Below are 20,494 nucleotides of genomic sequence, written 5' to 3'. Positions count from 1 at the left end.
GTGCAGCCTTGCAAAGCAGGATTGTGTAGGTTAATCAGGGTGACAGTCTGGTTGCATGTTATTTGCCTGTTTCGTGTAGCATTGTTACTAGAAAGATGATTGTTAGTTCATTTGATTCTACAAGCCTATTCTTTTAATCTGCATTAAAAGAAAAAATTGATTACATTTGTTGGTTTAAGGAAATGAGAAATCTCTTGACTCTTAATTTCCTTGATGGAATGGCTATAGCAATATCACAACATTAACAAGAGAATCTGATTAACTTCAGTGGGGCTTATTATATGGTAAACTGAATTTAAAAGGTGCACTGAAATTCTCTTTCTTATCCAAATTAACAAATGCAGGACTCTCTTAAATAGCACCCTATATTTTTTAATAGAACGTTTGTATTAATTATGCCTGTGGGTACTTTTTTTAGTTGGTTATGACATGGAGATACATTGACAGGAACAAATGCTACAGAACATTGTCAGAAATCTGTATGTGAATTTTTAGAAGAATATGTTTCAATTTGTACTGAGTTCCAATTCTCTTTGTTCCAGTTTCAGTTTGTACTCACATTTCTTTGGTATGCACTTCCCTTTAAAAGATTGGTTGCAGGACAATTAAAAAAGTACAGTTTAAGCAAACACGCTTAAATATGCTGTAGTATTCAGGAGAACCAAATTTCAAGTTATGATAGTAAGAATTCAGCTTATTCACACAGATTTTTAAATGCTTATCATTGGTTTAAGGCACTTCTCATTTTTTTCTACCTACATTGTGCTGCTCATGAGCAAATTAGACTCAGAGACTGTTTTCTACAGTTAATTTGGAATAGCTGGAACATCTGAGAACCCTGGGAACTACTGTGAGCAATGTGTGAACAGAAGAAAATGAAAATCATTGTCTAATGCTGAAGTCTAAGGTTATTGCCTAGTTTTAGTTATATTTATAGCAATTTAAAACATGTAGAGAAAGCCTCTTGTTAAATATTAGGTATTTGATGTATTACTGTATCTGTGTTCTTTTGTTTTCAGATGGAGAAAATCCTCCAAGAAACCATATGAATGAAGGGGGATATAACAAACCAGTTCATCACACTGTGATTAAAACTGAAAGTTCAGTAATAAAAACAGGAGTGAGACCAGAAACAAGTGCCAATGAGGATTACGTGTCACCCCCCAAATACAAAAGCAGCTTATTGAATCGTTACCTAAATGACTCATTGAGACATGTCATGGCTACTAATGCAGCTATGATGGAAAAAACAAGGCAAAGGAATCACTCTGGTTCATTTAGTTCCAATGAATTTGAGGAAGAATTGGTGTCTCCGTCATCATCAGAGACAGAAGGCAATTTTGTCTACCGGACAGGTAAGTGATTCTTTTTGCATCATTTCTAATACAGCCAGCTTTGGTGTATGGCATCACCTGGAATGAGTCACCTGGTCGTGCCTTTTATGAAAGTGGCTAACTCCTGTCCATCCTCCTGTATGAGAGTGGATAACTCCTGTCCACCCTCCTGTATGAGAGTAGATCACTCCTGTCCATCCTTTCATATGAGAGTGTATAACTCCTGTCCACACTTTCATTCACTGGAGAAGTTCTACCTGCAGTATTGAAGTTAAATGCTGTTATTGACTACTAATGAAGCTGGTTTGCTTTCTGAATGGAGCTATGGGGCTGATTTTTGAAATGATGCTTACAGGCCATTTTGTCAGCAGTAAGACAAGCCTAAAGAAGGAGAAAACTCTTGAAAGTTCTGTTACAATAAGGGAGGACTAAAGTACTCCATGGCCCCAGCTGGGAGGAACACGAAGGCTCTGAAATTTCAAGGTGGCTGTTTGTGGCACTTACATGAGCCATATGCCTCCCAATGGAGTGCACATGAACACCTTCCCCTGTTGTACAGCATCTTTTCTGTCCTCAGAGTGCCTTCTCTGGTGCGTGGCCCTTTGGTGCTCATGTATCTCTTAGGAATACATGGATTAGTTTAGACCAATTTCTGCATCACTCTCCAGACAGAGTACACTGAGCTAAGGGGCCACAGACTTGGCCACTGAATATCTTGGCTTAATGTTTTTTTGAAGGGTCACACAAAATTTGTTATTTTAATCTTGTCAATAAAAACATAAAAGCATGATTTATGTCATCCACTGTGTTACCAGTCGGGAGGCGGCACATGGGACTGCCTGGTTCATGCCAGTAAATTGCTGTGAATCAGGGCAAGATCAGGACTTGCTCAGGTCCCCGTGGAGCAGGGAGTGCTGGAAGGCTCCTCTTGTGAAGCTTGTTCTGTATTTCTTTGGGGACATAAGGCAAAGACTGTCCCCTTATCTTTGAAAAAAATGAAGTTTTGCATCCCAATCTCTGGAGGTCTCTGCCAACGTGTCAGGGTTTCCAACCATCGCAGCAGCCCTTTGCGTTGTCCCAGGGCCTTTCTCGGAGGGTTATTCTGCCAGGGACCACCCTGCGGGCAGCATCGCTTTTGGGATGGATGAATATTGATGAAAAGTACTGGAGGGCTTTGCACTAAAGTTAGGATAGATTTAAGTGTTGTACTTGGTTCCCCTTGGCTTCCCTGACAGACAGGTTCGGGTGCCCCTCGCCTTTGCAACCTCTCAAGTTTGCAGCCTTTGCCCTCTCTTTCCTGGCACATTTCATGTGATTTTTTTTGTCCCTGTGGAGGGGCCACAAGGATTGCAGGAGGCTGAATGCTCTGGTGGGGGTAGGAGGACGCTGGTGCATGTAGGTTGTCAGAGGATGTCTGGGAAGGGAGTGGGGTCCCTGCAGAGGAATGGGATCTTGAGGGGAGCAAGAACAGTGCATATATGAATAAGTTTCAAAATTAACTCTCTCTGTTCATTTAGCTTTTTTTTTTCAATATATCAAATGCATTTGGTCTGCGTTATGGGCATATTGTCTGCCAAGTTTTATTTTTAAGTGAAATGTTACTCAAGAACAGATTCAGCTGCTCAGATACGTAACCTTCTGGTTTTCTGTACTTTTATACCATAACTTAAAAATGGACACAATGACTTTTTAAAAATTGTAATAAATTTGCTACTGGATCGAGTTCTTCTTGCCAAGTTTCAAGCTGCACTGAAAAATATGGTCTTTAATGAGAAGGCTGAGACAGGCACACTGTAACTGTGTGAGTTCACAAGCTGGGCTGGAATGACTAAAAACCAGTATATTTGGCCTTGAAGTTCATAACTGACATTCCTGGAACTCCTCTTGAGATTGTATTTAAGTCAGTTCTTAAATATCTTTGTTAACATTTTGAAGTGCTGTGGCCTTTGATACATACCAGCAGCTCTGAAGATACAGTTTTATTCTTTCTACACTTCCAAAGCAGACAAGCAGACAAGCAGTAGCCTGCTGATAGAAAGAAAAAGATCATGTGCACACACTATATTATTAGGTATATTCTTCCTATATATGTGTGCACATTCAGGAAATAGTAGGTACAAATAGGCTTTTTTCAGCTACAACATTACAGTCCCATTAATGTTTTTCTGATGATGTTATAGCATGCAGGAATTGAGCCCTTCACGACCAAAGCAGATATTTTCAAGTTACCACCCATTCATGAAATTTATTTACAAATAGATTAAATTATCCAAATGATTGTTAGATAGGAAGAGATAAATAAGGACGTTTTATTTTTTTATGTCTTTTCGCTGTAATTTTAATACCTGGGATGGCAGTTCTCAGTGCAATCATGTAGGAGACCTGGATCTGTGTTCTCAAAAATAGGTGCAATCCATTCTGGTTAAGCAGAATAACAGGGTATGGCTGACTGTACTGCTCATACCTTCCTGAAAGCAGCAAGTGTCTTTTTAAGTGAGATATCACCACTTAAAAGGAGCTCCCCACTGCAATTTTTTGTTAAGTGAAACAGCTGATTTTTAACACAAAGGGGTTGAAGCAGAATTGTCAAGTCCCTACTAGATGTTTTAGTTTATGAAAATATTTTGAGTAGTGTTTCAAAAAGCACAGAGTGAAAACTGATTGACACTTTATTTTTGAGAAATGTTTGGCAAGGTTGCTCTGCTCCTAAGAGCAGGCAGTCATTGGTGTTGAAGCAAATTATTGTGCTTCCCTGGAAAAGCAACTTCATAGCAGATCATGAGTAGAAAGCTTACTCACGGCGTCTGGTTCATGTTACGGGCCGGACCCTGATTTCAGGTACATCAGCGTGTCCGGACTGACTTCCCTCGACCAGTGCCTGGGGTCAGCGTGGCCACGTGCGTCTCAACAGCCCGTGCCAAATTAACAGGATACGAGTGCAGTGTCCAATGACAAAACCAAGAAATTGCAGTTTAAGGTTTATAAGGAAAACGGGTTGTACAGTTTCCCATTTCAGTCATTAACATGCTTATAAACACGGGACCATATGCTACTCCAGCTTCATGCAACTGGGAAATCCCGTGTAAAGATCAAGGACAGGCTATATAACTGACTGTCAGGAGAGCGGCCTCACTTTGTACCTCTGCATGATTATTGCAAGCTCGTGGGAAGCGGCTTCAGTGCTGGGGCAGGAGCAGCACGCACCGAGCCGGGTCCCTTGCCGCCTCTCCCGGCCTCTCGGTCCCGCTCCGGCTGCGGGGCCCGGGGAGGCGGGAGGCGGCGCGGGCGGCCGGCCCTGGGGAGAGTGGAGCGGCTGGGAAAGACTGCGGCCGTACTCGGATGTGTCACATATGTAAGCGTTTCTGTCGTAAGCTGATACGCTTATGTATAGGACTTGACATAGGCGAATGTGTTCACTTAAGGCAGAAAATTTCAGTTTGGATTAATCCTAGTGCAGGTGTAATATATAAATATATATAATTGGTCAAATAAGTGTCTTAAACTGACCACTGGAAGGCTTTGTTCAGTGTTTTTGTTTAGTTAAAAATCCACGTTGGAGAACAAGTTTTCATTAACTCCTTGGCATGCTATCATTCACAGCAGGTTCGCTGTGTGACAGGAATAACTAAAACCAGACTTGCCTATCTGTATTTGTTGTACAAACGCACGCAGAAACAACGGTCTGACTGCAACAAGCACTCCAGAAATCTATACGGAAAAGATCTAATAATGTTTATAGTGAGGCTGGATGTAAATCTAAAGCGGCAATGTCAGTCTTTGGTTTACGGATCACTAAAATGCCGACTTTCTGTAATCACAACGCAGTGCTCTGCGAGTGCCCTATCATCAGTCACCTGCGGGAATGAAATGTTCTGCATCGTTATAGCACAAGGAAATGAAAAATCCCAACTTTCTGGGATATCGCTGTCTGGTGAGCTGTGTTTGGTGAATGAAAGCAAAAATTAAAATGAGAGAAAGAGAGATGAAATGGCAGGACAGGGAGTTTTCTAACTTTTTTCTGTAGGCAGATTTTCATTGATTGCACTTTATATGTTACTTAGCACAGTAGAAAAGCCAGAACAAATAAAAATAGTGAGGAAACTAAAGACTTGCAGGTCTGGAAAGGAGGGTGGCTTTTAAAAAAACTCATGAATGACTGGTTGATTTTTGAAGATGTTTGATCTCTATTTTTAGACGTTTATACTCAGGAGTGTGCTCTGTTTCTGATGTTTTCATTACTACTGCCTTTTTCTTTCCTCTCGCCTTCCTTTCTTTCTTTAATTTGGACCCTGCAAAGTTTGTGATTTATAAAGCATGATCCTAGGTCGTTTATTGCAGCACACTGAGCACCTCTGATGAGACCCTCAGCACACTGCAGGATCAGGCCCACATTCATACAGAGCACTTAAATGTAAGGGTATAGCCATGCACATAAGTACTATAGAGAGACACACGCAAGCTGCGGAACAGTGCTGTGATTTTGTGTGGTCCTTGCCAACTTTTCCTCACAATTTAACATTTTTAGAAATTAACATGTAATTTAAAAATGAGCTATAAAATTTAAAAGCATAATATGAACACAATGGAACCTGTTTTCAGAAACAACTCGAGGGACCCGCAAAAACCTCTAGTACCAGTGACTTTTGCAAGTTTGATCTAAACGGTGCTGGAGACCGTGGGGATACTTTAAAATAAATGGTAACTTGGGAGAGCTGAAGGAGGTCCCTGTTGCAGATCCTAATGTCATCCAGAAGTGAAATGGAAAAGGGGAATGTCAAGTACAGTATTAAATGCACACAGCAGCATAACTGCAATTTGAAGGTTACACAGTTAAGATCATATTTCTGCAGGAATTTTATTATTACATGACCTGATTCGTCAACACTGAAATAGCATGGAATTGAGAACTGAGGAGAGGATTGCGTTTAATTTGCTGTTCTGTTGTTTTTTCTAAAGAAAGATTAAAAGGAAACGGCTTTACTACAGGGACAGTGTCAAGTTTAATATACCAGATGTGATGGCCCAAACTTGAGAATTTTAAAGATCCTGCCCGCTCCCCGCTAGTTAAGTTGGTTGTTCACTTTTCGCATTTCTTTCAGTTTGAACAGCAAAAATCAAATAAGCTGGTTTTTAATTCCCTTTAGTTTCTCAGTTTCTTAGTATTTGAGCTGTGAGGGGAATGGGCCAGGATCATTTCCACATGACCCTGGAAAACAGTCCTTCATCAAAACTGTGGAAAGGTAGCAGTTTCAACCGCTCTCAGGTGGGGGAACGGAGGAAGAGAGTGCTGGGTGGGCTGGGAGCATCGACGGGTGCTGCAGGCAGAGCACCCTCCCAAAAGCCTGGGCACCCAGGGGCTGCCAGTGGGCAGCGGAGAGCTTTGCCTGGAGCCAGCTGCACCAGGAGGGGAAGCGGCACTCCTGGCAATGTTAGCTTTTCTGAGCCGTTTCTCTCCACTCCCTGCTTTTAATGGTCAGTTTTGTGGGAAAAGAAAGTACTCGTTTTCTCACAGGTGCTGGGTGCAAACACTGTGCATCCTTGTTTTATCTGTTTGTTTTCAGATGTAAATGGCTATGAATGGTTTTTTGCGTTTTTTTTAAACTCAGAATATTAAAGGTTCTGGAGATTGGGCTATGCGCGGGTCAGATGTGCTTCTAATAGCAGCATGTTTGTGGATCTAATTCAGGTATAATTGCTGTGGAGACCCCACGGAGCAGAGGAGGCGCGTGTGCACCTCTGCTGGTTTTGCTTCTGTTGATGTCATGGCAAATTTTCTGCGTACTTCAGTAAAAACTAGCTTGAGCCAGTTGTTTGGCCACAGAGGATTTTCTTCAAGTCAGCTTGCTTCAGGGCAGCACGTCTCGGGACTCCTGACAGCTTTATCATAGCAGAGAATGAGATGTTCTTGCATGAATGATTTGAAATGGAAAAGATGGCAACATCTGACCAAAAAATCAGAGAGACCAAAAACATCAGGGGATCAGCCATGTTTCCATGGCCACAGGTTGCTGCTGCCCGTGCCGGTACAGCAGCTTGCCTCTGCTTCTCTGAGACCATTAAAATTTCCCCAATACAAATATTCACAGCAGCGGCCAAAAAAGCAGCAGACCCCTGTGCTTGCCCAAGACCTCTCTCAGACACAGAAGGAAAAATGTATGGTGCTGTCACCAATCGCTAACAACTATATATTTTAATACTCCTCTTTAGAGTTAGCCAATGCTCCAGGCCTCAGCAAGGGCTGTTCCCTGGCAAGCCTCGGGCCTCATTCATTTAGCTAAGGTGTGTGTTCAAAGAGAGAGAAATATTTATCCCTATTTTCCCATTGTTCAAAATGTCTTTAGAATTATGCTTGGTCTTAAAACCTGGGGCCAGCCCAAATGTGAATGTTTCAGGAAATTATGTGCATGGAAAAGCACATGATCATAAATCAGACTGTTTTCCAGTTCTAGCTGTAGACTGCATGGCTAGTAATGAATATAATAGGGAAATTAGTAAGAAAATTAGCAGTTAATTTAAGGAGTATTTAAAGAGTGTGTGAAACTACAGCTTGGGAAAACTGATTTAGTGAAATGGATGTGATTCCTTCTCCCCTTCCACTGCCTGAGCAGATTTTCCCTGGTAGCCAAATTTCTGTGCAGATCTCTTACAGCAGAAACGTTAGGCTTCCATACTGCCTTGCAGCGCATCGGCTGGCGTGGCTTTTGCACCGATTCAGGGGATCCTCAGCCTTGCAAACACCAGCCGGCTGCAGCCACTGCCACTGCAAGCGGTTGCATACATTGCACAAGGAAGCACTACTCAAATGAGGAGGGCAGAGGGGAGTTTGTGGCAAAGATAACAAGACGAAGTAACAGGGAAATGCACCAGCTTGAGCAGAGCAGCAGAAAGCCCTGGGCACTGCAGCCCTGGTGCAGCAGCCAGGGACAGAGCGGTGCAGCATCGGGCAAGAGCGCAGGTTTGCATCCCGTGGGTCGTCCTCATAGCCTGGCTGCCCTGCGCTGCATTGAGGTGCATGCAGAGAGATCCTGCCACTGAAGGAGTATATGTCTGCTCTCTCCCCTACCCGGGAAACCTGGCAGCAAAATGTGATTATCAGCTGTTTGTGCCAAAGAGGGGATGTAGACCAATGAATGTGAAAAATATGGCATGATTTTAGACATGAGAGAGAGAAAAAGAAGAACAAACACAAGAGTGTTTGCAAAGGCAGAAACACAGAGATGTGTGCTGTCACCCCATCAGGAGTGGCTTTTAAAATCACACACTTTATATATCACTGATTGGAAAGTGCTTTTGAGTGCAAAGACAAGGCTGGAGGCAGATCACCCTGGTGCTGGGTTGGGAGCAAGACTTGAGCAGGCTCTGACGCCAAAATGTGCCCGTTCTGCTCCTTGGGGCTCATGTGAGTCTCCAGCTGGCTCTGCCTCTGCACCGAGACATCTGCCCGTGGCACCTGCATGGAGAAGTAAGAGAAATTACAGGGACAAAACCCTTCCTTGTTGCCCAGTGAATTACTTTTACATATGAAATCTATCATCTCCTTCACGAGTAACCCCTGTCTTTGGTGACACTTATTAACATGCTAATCTATGTGCAGTGCAGCAAAGTGTGACCAGGAGAGGACGGGGCACAGGAGAGTCAGGCACAGGCAGGATGGGGTAGTAGCAGGAGGGGGATGAGGGCTGGACTTTTCACATTCTGGGGCAGTAAATTTGAAGGAATGGCGAGCCCATAAAAGTTTCACTTCTTTCTGGAAAAACGTCTGAATTGAAACTTCATACCTGGCGTGGGGTTCCTGCATGTCCCAGCCTCCTTCCGCTGCTGGGGAGAAATAACGCGACTTTGGGTAATGTCCGGGTAGATTCTGCTTGTAGCGCGGACTGTCCCCTGCGCAGTGTTACAGTGCTGCTGTTCATGTTGCTGTAGTTAAGGCTGTATCTGTGTTTCCATTAGAACCCTTTTAATCCGCAAATTTATGACCCAGCTGTAAAAATTCAATCCAGACTGAAACTTGGCATGGGCAGTGTTCGTTCTCCCATCTGTGGAAGGGATTTAAGCAGGTACATCCCAGTAATAACCATCCGAGTTAGGCTTGTAAATTTGGAGCATGACGACTGCTGAATAAAACGGTGAGCTTCTCAGTAGTCCTGGAGTTTGAAATATTTTATGCCCGTGGTGAGACTGGTGAAAAGCAGCTTGTTTGTATTCAGTCATATAGCTGTAAATAAAGTAAATGTTTTGAGGTTTTCTGCGTTTGCTTACATGCACAAGCAAATGCATTTTCCTTACCATGGCAATATTTTGATGTCGGTGGCAAAAATGCTTGAAACTCTTGCAGGGTCTTGCTCCTAAGCAGGGTTGGATCACTCCCAGGTAGTGTAAGAAGTTGTGTTCATGCTGGTGCGAACGGTAGAATTTATCTATCAATTGTAATAGAAAAAAATAGGGAAATAAAAAGACCAGATTGTTTTCTTTTGAGTTGGATTTTTGATTGGACTCTTGTTAAAATATCTTCAAAGCTGATTCAGTATTGAACAGCAAAATTAGTTTTATTCGCCATCACTTCCTCCCATTTTAATTTTCTTTTCTAAAAAGCTGCACACTGAACGTGCCTGACCAGATAGACTGGTAGTCTTATCTGATCCAGCAAATCCTATTTCCCTTGCAGGTTTGTGGTTTTTGAATGTCATTCTGTAACTTAAAAAAACTCCTTTATGTGTTTAACTGAAATTTTTTAGGTCATTTGTCCATAATGTGAATACCAGAAACATAATGATGAAAGCAGTTTAGCGAGACCAGACTTCTGATCTTCCATGTGTATTCATAGAGGAGCTTTCAGGAGGGTTTTGGCACAATTTGAGAAGTGGATTGAAGGGGGAACCTGGAATCTCTACGTGGACTAACATTAGGCTATGGATGGGTTTATACCCAGCCACTTGGAAAACTCCTTGATTGTATTCAGAAAATGTGGGGAACCTATGTGTATTGTTTGTGTATGAGATTTTTGCCATCCTGATGGAAGGAGTGCTCATAAAAACACCTGTTCTGGAAAAATGTCCCTTCATCTGTAAAGTTCAACTTCTAATTTCTAATTATCCAGAAACAGAGGAGCAGAGTTGGATTCTGTTTTATTTAATCCACTTCAAACTTAAAAAATTGGGTATGAGATACAAGGGGTAGATGTGGAAATTATCAGTGATTACTAAAGTCCATTTGAGGTCTTTTATGCTTTGTGGCATTAAATTGGCATCAGGTAGCCACTTTAGTTCTGTTAAAGGAGAAATATGTCCTAACAGTCAAAGCACACAGAAGGCTTGTATAATATAAGGGAGTTTTATGTGAAGTACAAAAAAAGGAGCAGGATTTTAAAGCAGGAAAGTAAGTTGGAGAAGTAAACTGCATTGTAGAAAATTTGGAAAAAGTAAAAGCAATTCAAACAGAAAGAGATCAGATAAACAGCTAGAGATGGAACAGCTGAAAAGAAACACACAAAAATAGGTAAAGCGAAATTCCAACAAGCCAGGAAATGTGTTTTCCTTAATTTTTCACAGTGGCCTTGAAACCTGATGTTAGAGACTCTATCTCTGTTCTTTCACTGATGGCCAGAAGTTGAGGTTATGATGACCAGATCGTTTGGTATGGCACTGACATTTCAAGTTAAAAGGGATTGCCAAGACTCTCAGTTATGACACTAAAATATACCGCTATTTCTAGGGCCAATTTTCAGTCCCTCCCTCATGCCTCCACATTGATTTAGGCAACAGATGCATGAAGAGCAAAGCAACATTCAAAATAATCCCTTAGCTGAAGCTGGGGGAAGGCTGGCTAGTGGGCTGTAGCCAAAATTCCTTAAATGTTACAATGTTTTACATTTCTAAATGTAAAAACTTTCTTTCCAATGTGAGGTACCAGCCAAATGTCTTAGTTACGGTATCTCCGAGTAAAAACTGGCATATGGCCTTGTGGTCATTTGTGGGTATTGACAGATTTACACCGTCAAAGATCAAGTTAAATGTTGTCGGTTTCTCCATCTCCCGTTTACTTTGTCAGGCTTTTTTTCTCTCAGTTACTATTTGTCAACTTAAATCCAGTTTGCTGGAAAAATGAAGGCTCTTCACGACCTGGCTCTTCAGGAGCGAATTGCCTCAAATTCTTTCTGCTAGCCAAGGTATTTTGTAATGCATTGCAAAACAGCAGCAGGATTGCTCTCCTTGCACTAGATGTACTTTGTGGGCTAGACACTGTGGGCAGTTTTAATGATATCTTGGTGTGCTGGAGCATTTGTCTCGGCTGCTGACTTCAGGGAGGCTTTCATCCCGGGTCCCTGCTCTTCTAATTGCTCTTCCCACCCCAAGGAGCGGGGCCTGGCTTTGCCACGTTGTGAGCTAAGCTGTGGGGAGCCCGGAACGGCGGCTGCTTGGGGAGCAGGTCCTGGAGCTGGTGTGCAAATTACACAGTCTGCTCCCAACTGTTTGTGACAGCTTTGCACAGGAGGGGTGGTGGATTGCCCATTACACGGACACAGTAAAATTCATTGTCCTGCTTTTCTCCCTCTCGTGTTGTTTAGCTGGTGTGGCTGTTGGTTACTGCGTCGCTAATTCATTTCCCCTGGATCATCTTCAAATGGGAGCTTCCTCCAGAAGGCAGCGGCCTTTGTTCCTTTATCAGGGAAAGCTCTGGGTGGCCGTAGCACTGTTTGTGCCGGCAGCAAAAGCAGTGCCAGTAAGAACCCAGTGCAGCCTATGAGACTAAAGTCAGCTGGGGGAGCATGGGTGCTGGGTGAAGCCTGGGGCCCTTCCCTGTCCACAATATCAGAATTGCGATTGTTATGGGCTTCCTAATTATTGAATCTCTGTAGTTTAGAGTCTGGATGTTTAGAGACGCTTCTTGAAGTAGGGAGAACCCAAAACAGCTGTCCTGCTCTGGCCAGCTCCAGAGACTGTAGTGGTGTTTGTAAACCATACAAGCTTTCATATATATACGTACACACACACACACACATATATTTCCTCAGTGCTCTATTATGATGATGATACCTGTGGAATTCAAGCCTGCTGCCTTGCCGTTTTGCTGTGCTTACTCCTTTGGCTCAGAGCTGTGCAGTAGTTCACCGTGGCAGTGAACTTTGCAAAGATAGAGGAAAAGAGGCTCCCAATGGTATTATCCACAAATGACATCTCCCTTTCAAATCCCATACCTCACTGAGGTGCTTACTCCAGCTTGCCCAGCAAAGCCCAAAATCCTCTTCATGGAGGTCAGCAGAGAAGATGAGGCTGACCTGCAGGTATTGATCCCGGTGATCCTTTGTTTTGTGTAAAAGCCTTTTTTTTGCTGGCTGAACCAAAGTAAAGAAATGCTTGTTTAAACATTTTAAATTAATAAAAATGGCAGGCGTCTTTATAAGCTTGTTCTCCTTTTAGTACTGTCTCCCAGCATTTCTGCTGCTGTTTTCACTCCTCATCTAATGAGACTGTGAGCGATAATAATTTCTCCTGGCTACAAGTGCACATAAGCATTAATTTGTGTTTGTTACATTTGCTGTGGATCTATATAGGGGAAAGGTCATTAATATTTCTCAGTCCTCTATATCTCATTCAACTCACTTACAGACTCACATCCCTGATTCTCTGCCCTCTTATTTCAAAAGGGGCTAATAATTACATCTGATGTCCAACTCAAAGTGCCTTTAGCTTCACCTGATAACTGATGGACAGGCACTCAGATATGTTTTAAAACCAAGCCTTTGGAAGTGCTTTACATTGGGCAAAGCAAAACCAATGTGCCGATATCTGGTCTGGTTTGGAGTGTTTTGGCCTCAAAAGCACGTGACATGGTTTGACACTCAATGTTCATGTGTTTGCAAAGCTTTCCAAACTTCATTTGGTGAACTCCAGCTGCTTTCAGTGGGATCTTTGCTCACAGATCAAAGACTGTGACCCCCGGAGAATGTAAGCACTCATATTTGGGTACTGCTCTTCCTTCATTCCTTGTACAAAATAGGAAAAATAAAGGCTGTATTCAGCGCCATGGTACTGCTGCACTTGCTGAGGTTTGAGGAGCTCTGTCATCTCTCTGCGGGTGTCATGGCTGCTCGGAGACACCCCTTCCCTGCCCAGAGCAGCGGCAACACCCAGCTCAATGTGAGCCCACCAAAACCCTCTCCTGCCTCATGGCCACGTCCTCTTTCCACGTCCTCTGTCCCATCCCGACAGCCTCCAGCCAGCAGCTCCATGCTCCCCACAGGACCAAAAATCCTTTAAGGGGTGGGGTGGGGGTGGGACATGGCTCTGCTGGGGCAAACTTGACATGAGCCGCCAGCTCCTACCCACCCTTGTCCATGGAGAGCCGGTGTCCCACCATGCAACGCCTCCTGCGTATGAAAAACCAGCCCACGGCCCCAGCTGGGAACAGGAGGTCTCAGCAAAAAGCCAGGTCTGGGTGAGCTGGGCGAAGGGCAGCAGAGGAGGGTTGGAGCAAGGTGTCTGAAGGGGGCAGCGGGGGCAGGTGGGTTTGCACTGCCCCTCAGGGTGTGAGGGACGTGCGTGCTGTGGGTTATCCGCTAACAGGGCTCACCTTCATCCTTGGCGAGCACTTCTCCATCCGAGAATTTTGCTCCCTTGGCCTCTGCATATCTTTATAGCTGGATTATGGGTTTAGGAAAGTCAAATGCCCTGAGATCACAGATACAGGGTAACTGTTTATAGAGGAGAGGAGGAGGGAGAAAATCAACAAATTCCTGTGATATATTGTATGTCATCTGTACGTGACACTCCGAGACCTTCAAATGCTTAAACTAAAGACCTAAATATAATTTAGTTAGTAAAAATATACCTTAGTTATAATAAAATGATAATAGTGGAACTTGGCAACAGAGCAGCTAATAAATACTACACTTCTGAAATGTGCCTGGGATCCAAGTACATACTCTTTTACTGTGTAGTTAAAGCATGTGGCAGGACATGCTAGACCAAGATTTTCTTTTTGTCTTTCCAGTGGAAAACTAAAGTTCTTTGTTTAAGTGAAGCCCGTTGGGAATTTTTCTTAAGTAAAACAAGGAGCTAAAGAATTCCATTCCCTTTTGCCAACTTTTTTCCTCCTTCAAGCCAACTTATCGATTAATGGGGCATTAAATATCAAATACTGCCTATTTATATTCATACCCTTTTTTAGTTAGGCTCCTTCAGGTCTTTCTCATTGGTGCTTCAAGCACAGCTGAATTAAAAGATTAGATACTTTATCGGGAAAATACTACCCCTTCTAAACCTTTTTTGCCTTACAAAAATAAAGGTCAGTAATCTGAAAGTGGTTAAATTTGCATACTTAACCCTATTTCTGATTTTTTAAAAGAAAAAATATCTGTACTTTAAGATCTTCTTCCTGAGCTTCATTCTTTGCCTTCCTCATTAGCTGTCTCCATTTCGGTACCCTATCGTTTTGCCAGCAGAGCAGCCAAGTGAATGCTTGACCATATTTTTGTCTGGCGCTAGTGAAACCGTGATCTGACAATAGAATACTTTTCTCTGGGTTTTCCTTCTTCCCCCAGGGAACCATACTTCAAGGGCAACCTGCTTGTCCAGCATATGAACATGTGGAAAATCCACTGCTATGCACTAATGATTTTCAGATGGGCAATTGTTGCTGAAAATCATCCCAAGAGCAGCAGCTTCTCCATTGTAGCACCTAACCACTTTGGGATCGCATTGCTCATAGCTGATCTGGAATAAACCCTTTGCATTTATGTATAGGGTGGTGACATTTGCTGCATCACACATATGTAGTAACAAAAGGAAAAGGAGGTAAAAGTTACAGCTGTGGTTCTTTTTTGGCCGTTGCAACGTGCATCAAAATCTGACACTTATTTTAGCCTGAAAGTATAAATGTAGGAAAAAGTCGAGCTATGCCAAAGATCCACGACAGCAAGGCAGAAGCACCCTAAATATTGTCCATAAATTAATTGCTTTCAAACTTTTGTTTTAAATATTTACAGGAGACTTGTCACATGCTGGGAGAGAGAAGAACAAGTTTTACATTCTAAATCATTTCTATTGCTGTTCTTCTCAGAATATGCATTCTTTTTAAACAACTTTCACTTTTAATCTGTAATTAAAGCCAAAGTTTTCTTTTAATTTTAAAAGCTTGTCCTTGGACTAAAATAACATGGAACATTTTTAAACATTGATCCAAGCTGCTGTAGATACATTTTATTTAAACCACAGAGCCTGCAGTTGGATTCCTCGCTTTGCCAGATCGGCTACGAACTGTAAGTGTGGCAGTAATGACTGTGGAGTCCTGGATGCTGCACTACCAGTGAGGAGGGTTGTTTTTCTGGAGTTGTTCCTCCCTTTGGGCCCTATTCGTGAATGACTTAATCTCTGCGTATGATCAAATGTCATGCAAGTTACTGTGCACAGACAAATCAAGGAATGCTTCTCTTCCCTGCGTTCCTTACATGGAATTGCTGTGCTTGCCCGGCAAGCAGTTGGAGAGTGGTAAGGGTGGGAAGCAAGCAGCAGCAAACACACACACAAAAAAACCACCAGAAGCAATATAAAAAGAGTGAGACAAAGAAAACATAGAAAATTTCGAAAGATTGGGTGTGCGGGTTGGATTGGGCCATGCATAGACAGCTCTAGCTTGCCCAGGCAGCACCAGCTGCAGGGGGGAGCCGGGCTTTCAACTGGGGGGTGTTACAGGGGCGATACATTCACCATGAAAAACAAAAGTGTTCCTTAGTATTTTCTCTGGAGCTTTGGCCATAAAGATGATTTTCAGTGCATGTTTCTATTAGCTTGTTTCGTCTTGGAAAGCAAACATTTACTGTTTTGATGGGCAGATCTCAAGAAGTTCCGGGAATCAATGCTGCTTAGTCTTTTTATCCTCTTGACCTAATTGCTTGTGTGGTATAATTCTGTCCTTTCACAGGATGTTAAACCACTTCACCTGAAGCCAAGTCAGAGATTTTCATCAGTTGTGATATTAATTAAACGATGCATGCCATACCAGGAACTTTCCTTGTGATGTTTTGGTATTTTCTTAGAGGTCCAGAAGAATACAGCCGGTGAAGTAGTGCATAACTGTTTCCATATTTATACAGACCTTTTCCTTAGCCTTTTAAGTTTCAACAAAGTTTTCACTTATGTTAGGTGTCATTCTCAGTTAAGAGTGCAGAAAGGACTTATGTTATCCAAGTTGTTTTTCTCATCAACAACACCCTGCGGCCACTGTATGAAATTCTATCTCTCCATGCCCTGGTGTGGGGACAGATTGCCAAACAGTGACTGGTGGCAAATGGGGAATAACGTGACTCAGGCGCTGAACTCCTCCAGCTGTCAATGGGAGCTACATTTGTTTGTCCAGGACAGTGACTGGAATAGTTGTTTAGCTCTTTTTGAGACAGTTTCCATCCTGACAATAGGCTTATAAGATGTACCTCGGTACAAGGTAGGTTATAGCTGGAGTATCATTTTAGCTCTAGGAGGCAAAAGATAGAAGAAAGGATGGGGACTGAAGGGAAAAAGGAAAACGCACAGCCAGGAAATAAATACAGGTGGGAAAATAAAGAACAGAAACTTTTGGAAGATTGTAAAGAGAGGAGAGTGCTGGGAGAGGACAAGGAAAGGGAAATGCAGAATTGAGGGTAAGAACAAAAAGGAAGAGGAAAGGGGAGAGCAATGGAAGGGAAGAAAGAGGAAAGAAAAGAGATCAAAGGGATGAAGGTAAGAAGAGAAAATAGTGGGGAAGCAGATATGATGGAAATACTGGTAGGAATCTGGAGTGTAACAGGGAAGGGCTCTAGAATAAACTGTAGAAGCATAGAAGATACTAGCATTTTTCGCAGTCCAAAATGAGAAGTTTGACATTTTCCTTTTCAAAGTGTTTGAGAAATGAGGGTAGATAAGCATTCAAGATATTGCCACTCTTCTTGGAAGGCACCTTTGATTCTAATTACTATGTCTTGACATTTTTTATCGTGTTACACAGGCGAAGAGCAAATACACGTCCAGAAAAGGGTATGACCTTGCTTAGAATACAAAGCAAATTAATCCAAACTGTTGCTCACAACTCAGGGAAAAACCAGAACTCTAGTTCTGGTGGCAGTGGTGGTAGTGGCAGGGGTGTCTGTTTGTGTGGGGTGTGTGGTTATTATTTTCCCAGTTTCTTGGTACATCCACAGTGCCTGACTAAGCTGGACACAAAAGTATAGAAGACTTTTCATACTTCGGCTTAATCATGCCCAACCCAGACTTTGGCAAATCCCACCAAGACCTGTTTTGAAAACGGTAAACTGTTTTCAGGCTGCTGTAAGACAGCTTGGCCAAGTGTGGAGGCTTCTCTGACCCAGCGTTCCTGGAAGTTTGAAATTCTCCCAGGTCTACTCCTTTCTGTAAATTTTTCAGATCAGGTATTCTATCTGGAAATTTTTCAAGTCATCACCTGTAAGTTGCAGGCAGATAGTTGGCTGAGGGCAATGTCTTTGTGCTCCTCTGAGATGAGCGTCTGTCAGTAGCATAGAAAGGACATCACCCGGGATGGACTGATAGTTTGATCCTGCATGGCAAATCATGAATTCCTATATAGTTCATGATATACATGAACCTAAAATATGTCATGCCGGATCAGATTATACATATAATTTTCAAGTTCAACAAAAGGTTTTGTTTCTTTTTCCCCCATCATTTTTTAAAGAAACAGAATTTATCTGAATTAAAAACATGATTGGTGATGACGAGTGGGTGGTTCTGTTTACCCTGCCACATTATATAGTACCACTTTTACTCCTTGTTTGGATAGCAGTCACAAGACCCAGATATCAAGCTGTGAAAGTATTTTTCTTGCAGCAGCCTTTCTTTTTTTGGCAGGCAGTGGCTTTGGAGATGCCTCGCATTTTGTCATGTGATTGGACTGCTGATGAGGTTTCTATGCTGCCTCATTTTCCTGGATTCCATCTGAATTAACTCTTCTTTGGGTCACGATTGTTAGCACACTTCTGAATGACTGGGGCTTTGCATCATAGTGTAATGAGCTCCTAATACTTCGTCTCTGTAAGGAAACAGCCCGTAAAGAAGGAATTTGCTGCATTTGTTCCACGTGACAGAAATCTGTTTTCTGTACCTCCAGCTGTCCACATCGAAAACACATTCCTTCTTCACAGTAATGTCCCTTCCTGAAACAAAGGAAAATGAGAGGAAATGACTAGTATATAATAGTTCCATCTAAAAACATTCAGCTTAGTCTTGTAAACACATAAACTAGTTCTTTGTAAACAAATGTCTTAATTTTCTTTAAACTGAATATTTAGATGTCAAAGATAGAGAAGCTGGATATGTCAAACATATGGTTCCTATTGCATCAGAGGCTTTCTTAATTTGGGTATTCTAATTGAAAAGACATTTCTGAAAGCATGCAAACTTTACAGAAACTAATCTATGACTCTCTTTCGGGTCTAGGTTTTATTCTTCCATCTATCACCACACTCTGGAAATATTTTCCACGTTAGATGTATAGCAGTAACAATATCGCTCATGGACTTTGAATTGCCCTCAATGCTTCCAGTGCTTGACGTGGAAGCACGGTTTGGGGTAGTTGATGTTGGGGAACTGACAGGGGCTTAACGGGGAGAGAATTAGGAAGAGGTGTCAGGGAAGGAATGGGAGTAGGGACTATAATTTATTCATAAGTTTTTGCCTTATTACTGGATAATTTATAACGCAAAATGCCCTAGGCTAAGCAGTATCTTTAACTGGACAAAATTTCTATCCACATCGGAGAAATACTTCAGGTCTGGTTTAAAATGTAAGCTATTTTATAAATGTCATGAAGAAACTACCTGCCTCAGATAAAGCAAAATTTCAGTTTGGCATCCAATATGTATTCAGTTTTCCTCCTACAAATAATAGGCAGAAAACTGTTAAGTTTACATCTGAATAGGTACATTTGAAATAGAAAACACATTTGCATCTCAGGCGCTCCTGTTAGGTTTTCTGCGAGCGTGGGCTTCAGCTGCAGGTGTATGCTCTGCAGAGAGCTGAGTGGTATATGTGTGCTTGCAGGTTGTGATGGGGTGGGATGTCTTGTGGAGCTGAGTTAGAGCCCCCTCTCCAGCAGCATCCTGAGCCCTTCGCAGCGCAGGTGCTGGGCTCTGACCTGCAGTGAGTGCACCAGATGTGCCACTGGCTTTGGTCTGAATTCTGTATAAATTCACCTTTCCCAAGCATACAGAATATTTAACAATAAATTACCTTTTTTTAATCCACTAACATGTACAATATAAAGTCCACAAAGGTCATAGAGGTAAATTTATTTATTAAATGGAAATTCTTGGGTCCAAAAAACATTATGAATCATTTTGGTGTTTTAAGTTCAGGATGCAGAGTAAATTATTCCAAAAATAATGGTAGCCAAATGTCATTCCCTCCAAACGTTTGTGTAATATCTATTTATCTGTGGGCAGATGACTGCTATGTATAATCAGAGGCAGACTTTTGTCAAATTGAGACTAAATAAACACAGCTGAACACAAGCAAGTTGGACTACAACTTTTTTGAGTTTTGCCAGCGCTGTTATGACCTTGAAAGTGAGTGTTTCTTCAGAGCAATCTGCTTTCAATATGGGAGAATTTTTAGTGTTTCAAATTAACAAGTGTTGATTGGAAATTTGTTCTGTTTAATATTTTTTTTGTCCAAATAAATGAAAAGTGTGTATTTGCCCAAAGGAGGGCATCCTTTCTGCTACTTAGAAAGTAAGAATGTTTTGTAAAGGAACATTTCTTGCACGTATCTATGAGAACCAGAACAACAGTTAGAGAAAGAGCTGTAAACTCATCTGAAGCATCATTATATAATCAGAGAAAATTTTCTACTGTTTCCTTGAAATATAGATGCTTTTTTTTTTAAAATGTACTGTGCAAGTAAACGTAGCATTTAGGCAGTAGATTTTATACCACTACATATCTAGATACTGTTTTCATCATCCTTGAAAAAGGATTTCTTCTCTTTATGAATTTTGCCCATTTTTCTAAAACTTAGTCTCCTATGAAATATTTTCTACAGATCCTGTTTTTCTCTGACACACAAAAAGAAATTAGTCTGATTTTATTGACAAACCAGAGTACAATTTAAACCTTAGTTTTAATATGTGAATTTTCTGCTTTTACATTACCAGTC

General features: G+C 42.0%; 1 protein-coding gene across 4 annotated transcripts in view; it reads left to right on the top strand.

The window, feature by feature from the left end:
* Positions 1-20,494, top strand: part of MKX (mohawk homeobox) — a 48,098-nt gene that overhangs the window by 10,081 nt on the left and 17,523 nt on the right. For all 4 annotated transcript variants that reach the window (XM_052804903.1, XM_052804910.1, XM_052804895.1 and 1 more), the window contains one exon: positions 1,020-1,355. In XM_052804903.1, coding sequence (XP_052660863.1) covers positions 1,020-1,355 — 336 coding nt within the window. The remainder of the gene's footprint in view (positions 1-1,019; positions 1,356-20,494) is intronic.

Source organism: Harpia harpyja, chromosome 1, assembly GCF_026419915.1.
Source record: "Harpia harpyja isolate bHarHar1 chromosome 1, bHarHar1 primary haplotype, whole genome shotgun sequence".
NCBI lineage: Eukaryota > Metazoa > Chordata > Aves > Accipitriformes > Accipitridae > Harpia > Harpia harpyja.
Note: the sequence above shows the minus strand (reverse complement) of the source record. Positions and strands in the feature narration are given on the sequence as shown.